Genomic DNA, 4,723 nt, shown 5'->3' with positions numbered 1-4,723 from the left:
TTCTACAGGGCTATCTGGACCACACCACAAACTCACACATGCACACAGACACACACAGCATCTCTCTCTCTCTCTCTCTCTCTCTCTCTCTCTCTCTCCCTCTGTCTCTCTCTTTTTCTGTCCTCCGTCTCTCCATTCTCTCTTCCCTCCCCTTCTGGTTTGTAGTGTTATTAAGCAAGCCTACCCCTCAAAGAGCTCCACTCTTACCTCTGTCTGAACTCAAACTCTAACCTCTGACCTCTGACCTCCGACCCCCTACCTGGCACCTCCCATTGAGGCTCCACAGAGAGGGGGAAAGAAAGGAGGAGGAGGAGGGGGACTTAATCCTTTCAGACATCATCTCTCTCTCTCACACACACGGTTTCGTAGATGCATCGAATAAACAAACAAATACTGATTGTTTTGAAGATGGTACATTTTGTGCAGCGATTGCTTGCAGTGTCTAAAGCTATGAAAAATGGAGAGGAGTGGGCAGTAGGGGGCGTGGTCTTATTGATTGACACAGTAACACACCAGCAGTCAGCTAAAGTATGAGGACAACCAGATTAGATCTCCAGACTGACGAACACACCGTTAACATGGAAAGCAGGGAGAGAGAGAGAGGGAGAGAGAGAGAGAGAGAGAGAGAGAGAGAGAGGGAGGAGAGAGAGAGAGAGAGAGAGAGAGAGAGAGAGAGAGAGAGAGGAGAGAGAGGGAGAGAGAGGGAGAGAGAGGGAGAGAGAGGAGAGAGAGGGAGAGAGAGGGAGAGAGGGAGAGAGAGGGGGATGGAAGCTAATTCAATGAGTGTGTGGTTAAAGTCTCTCAGGTGAACAACCTATAACTGAATGATCAGACCGCAGTGATTATCCACTCACCACCACTCTCTTTCAACCTCTTGTTACAGAATAATAATAAACAATAAAGCTAATAATATATATCCATCCCTTTCCTTCCCTATCTCTCTGTCTATCCCTCCTCTCCTTGTCTCTCCACCTCTCTTTCATTCTCTCCACCTCCCTTTCTCTCCTCTCTCCACCTCTCTTTCTCTCCTCCTCTCTCTCCACCTCCCTTTCTCTCCCCTCTCCACCTCTCTTTCTCTCCTCCTCTCTCTCCACCTCCCTTTCTCTCCTCTCTCAACCTCTCTTTCTCTCCTCTCTCTCTCCACCTCCCTTTCTCCCCTCCTCCTCTCTCCCCCTCCCCGTGCCTCTCTCTCCAGGGGGGCGTTCTCAGAAGTGGTGTTGGCTCAGGAGAGGGCCACAGGACGGATGTTTGCTGTCAAATGCATCCCCAAGAAGGCTCTGAAGGGAAGGAAAGCAGCATCGAGAACGAGATCGCCGTCCTCCGCAAGTGAGTCTCTTCGTCCAGGCCCCGCCCTCATCACTCCCCTTCCTTCTCCCCTCCCCTACATCTCCACACACGCCCCTCTGTTACCGTGGAAACGGTTCGCCCGCTACTCTTTACTTCTGTGTTGTCGTCTTTCCCCTCTCCCCCTCGGACACCTCAGCCTACAGCAGCCCAGACCAAAACAAGCCACTTTCATCTCCTCCCCCATCCCCCTCCCCCCCCCTCCCCCACCCAACAGTGACTTTCACAGTTGCCTATCAACACCAAAGAACAGATCTCTATTGAGCGTGTCTGCGAGGAGGGCGTCCGGCCTCCACTTTTCCCTCATGTCAAGAGAACGGGGACGTGGTCCTCTGCTCTCAGGGACGTGTGGTGTGTCGCTGTGTCACCCAGCAGTGTGGTGAGGGCGGGGTCAGAGCGGGCGGCCAGGTGAACTCTCCAGGTGTAGGGCGGGGTCAGAGCGGGCGGCCAGGTGAATTCTCCAGGTGTAGGCGGGTTCAGAGCGGGCGGCCAGGTCAACTCTCCAGGTGTAGGGCGGGGTCAGAGCAGGCAGCCAGGTGAACTCTCCAGGTGTAGGGCGGGGTCAGAGCGGCGGCCAGGTGAACTCTCCAGGTGTCTGACCGGCTCCCAGCAGGCTCCTCTACATCAGCAGTGTGACGGGGGAGGTTCATACCACCTGTTCATCATGTCCTTTCATCTGGACTTGAGAAACACACCCACACACACACACACACAGGTTACCAGAGATTACCGTATTATCCCCTTACAGAATGCTTGTGTGTGTGCTTGTGTGTGTGCGTGAACGCTAGCGTGTGTTTATTGAAACATTTGCCTCCCTCAGGATTTGACTGCGTGACGCACGCTGTGAGTGGGTTGCACCTATAGGTGAATGTTGTCATTGTACCGGAGGGTGTCCCCCGCTCTGTGATTGGAGGGATAGGGGGTGGGGCAGTGTTGGGGTAGGGTCATAGTGCGTCAGTGAGCGCAGAGGGCGTGGTTCAATTCGACTATCTCCTCCCATTAATTTCCTTTGACCTTCAGTTTTTCTGCCTCTGTCAGCGTTGCCTGGAAACCAGGTGATTGACAGGCTTAACCTGGGCGACCAACAGCGGTGCAGAGCCACGCCTCTTCAGGGTTACCAGGAAGTGTTGCAATCTTCCTGTCTTTTTCTTTCTCGCCCTTTCCCTCTTTCTTTCCCCTCTCACTCTTCTCTCGCTCCCTCTCTTTCCATCTTTCTCTCTCTGTTTAACTCTCCCCCCGTCCCCCGTCTATGATATAGTGATGATGTGTCGTGCCACAGTCTCTGCCCACTCTCCCCTGGTTTATTCTGGTCCTGTTGGTCTGCCATCCTCAGGGCTCTCTGAGCGACACACACTACACACACACTACCACACACACACACTACCACACACACACGCACACAGTCAGTAACACGCAATGCAAGGTTTAAACAGATCAGTCCCAGCCCTGCCCCCTTGTGTGTGAGGGCATTGTTCTGGTTGTGTCCCTGGTCTGTGAAGGATTAAATCTACCAATCAGAGCCTGTCAGGGTCCAGAGGAGAAGATCCCTTCTGTCTGCTGCCCACAGACAGCAGGTAAACACTCTATCCTGCTAAGCCCAGGACAGGCATCCGCTATGCAGACTGGAGACCGTGGTGTGTGTGTGTGTGTGTCTATGCTCCACTGCATCCACCACCATCAGTGATCAGACCTCAGAATGGATGCTCTGAACTCCCCACCTTCTCTGACAATGTGTGTGTGTGTGCGTGCGTGTGTGCATATTATTCCCGCTGTGCTAACGTCATTGGGCAGATTGCCATTGTGAAGAGGTCAGCTGCACAGATTAGTATCCACTCACACACACACACACCTCGCACACACACACACACACACACCTCGCACACACACACACATGTCCCCTGTGTGTGCACTCCCTCAGTGAGGAGCCGTAACCATGGCGAGAGCGGTATTGGGCAGATACTGATCTGGGTCTAAGATGGGAAGATGGAGGGGTTGAAAGAGGATTCAGGGAGAGGAGGGAGGAGGAGAAGATGGAAAACTTGAGAGAGGATGGATCCTTTGGTGTGTGTAGTTGTACAGGACTGGATCTGAATGTCCTGTGTGTGATCTGTGTCCATAGGATCCAGCACGAGAACATTGTGGCCCTGGAAGATATATATGAGAGCTCCAACCACCTCTACCTGATTATGCAGCTGTGAGTATCTGCAGACACACACACCAACACACCACCACACCTTTCTCTCCTAACTGTATCTCCTCGCTCTCTCGTTCTCTCTCTATCGTTCTCTGTCTCTCGTTCTCTGTCACTCTCTCTCTCTCTCTCTCGGCAGCTATCTCTCTCTCTTTCTCTCCCCCCCCCCCTCTCTCTCTCTTTCATACGGATACTTTAATCAGACTGCCTGTGGTGTTGACTGAACTAGGGTGACAGTTTAAGCTCTACCACACATGCGCACAAACACGCGCAAACACACACTACCCTGCACACACACACACACACACACACACACACACACACACACACACTCCTACACATGCTAAGCCCTCATTACTCCAATTAAATCGTCACTAAGATGGAGGACTGAAGAAGGCATGAGACCTTCTTTGGACCCATGAGCTGCAGTATGAACATTAACAACACATGTTATTGCTATGCATTTACATTTAGTCATTTAGCAGACGCTCTTATCCAGAGCGACTTACAGTAAGTACAGGATCATTCCCCCGAGGCAAGTAGGGTGAAGTGCCTTGCCCAAGGACACAACGTCAGATGGCATGACCGGGAATCGAACTGGCAACCTTCAGATTACTAGCCCGATTCCCTCACCGCTCAGCCACCTGACTCCCTATGCAACATGCTAACTTAGTCACGTGGATTCTGCATTAGAATCAGTTACATTTATATATTATATCATATTGATCTAACCATATTATGTGTGCTCGTTGCAGTGGGGTAGTTTTAACTTATGGTAGTGGGAGACACAGATGCCATTCTCTCCCTCTCTTCATTTCTACCCTTTCACTTTCCTCCCGGCTCCTTTCCTTCCCCCATCTCTCTCCTCACCCTTCTTTCCTCTCACCTTTCCTTTCTGTTACTCTTCCTATACCTTCTCCTCTCCTCCTTCCCTCACCCCTCTCTCACCCCTCCTGTCTCCCATCTGTCTACACCTCAGGTCACCACTGTCTCTTCACGTCTCCCCCCTCCTTTCCTCTCCTTCACCCCTCACCTCTCTCCTCGCCTCCTCACCTCTCTCCTCGCCTCCTCACCTCAAACCCTGCCCCCTTCCCATCTACACCCCTGGAAGGTGACGGAAGCTTCTCTGAAGGCCTCAGGTGTTCGATGACGAGGTTCCATTACCACGGTTACAGATGTCAAAGTCCA

At 52.1% G+C, this 4,723-nt stretch overlaps 1 protein-coding gene across 1 annotated transcript in view; it reads left to right on the top strand.

The window, feature by feature from the left end:
* Positions 1-4,723, top strand: part of LOC136959945 (calcium/calmodulin-dependent protein kinase type 1D-like) — a 42,155-nt gene that overhangs the window by 22,138 nt on the left and 15,294 nt on the right. Inside the window, 1 exon segment of the mRNA XM_067254190.1 lies at positions 1,911-1,922. Coding sequence (XP_067110291.1) covers positions 1,911-1,922 — 12 coding nt within the window.

Source organism: Osmerus mordax, chromosome 17 (assembly GCF_038355195.1).
Source record: "Osmerus mordax isolate fOsmMor3 chromosome 17, fOsmMor3.pri, whole genome shotgun sequence".
Classification (NCBI taxonomy): Eukaryota; Metazoa; Chordata; class Actinopteri; order Osmeriformes; family Osmeridae; genus Osmerus; species Osmerus mordax.
The sequence above is the reverse complement of the archived record's forward strand: the minus strand, read 5'-3'. Positions and strand labels throughout refer to the sequence as shown.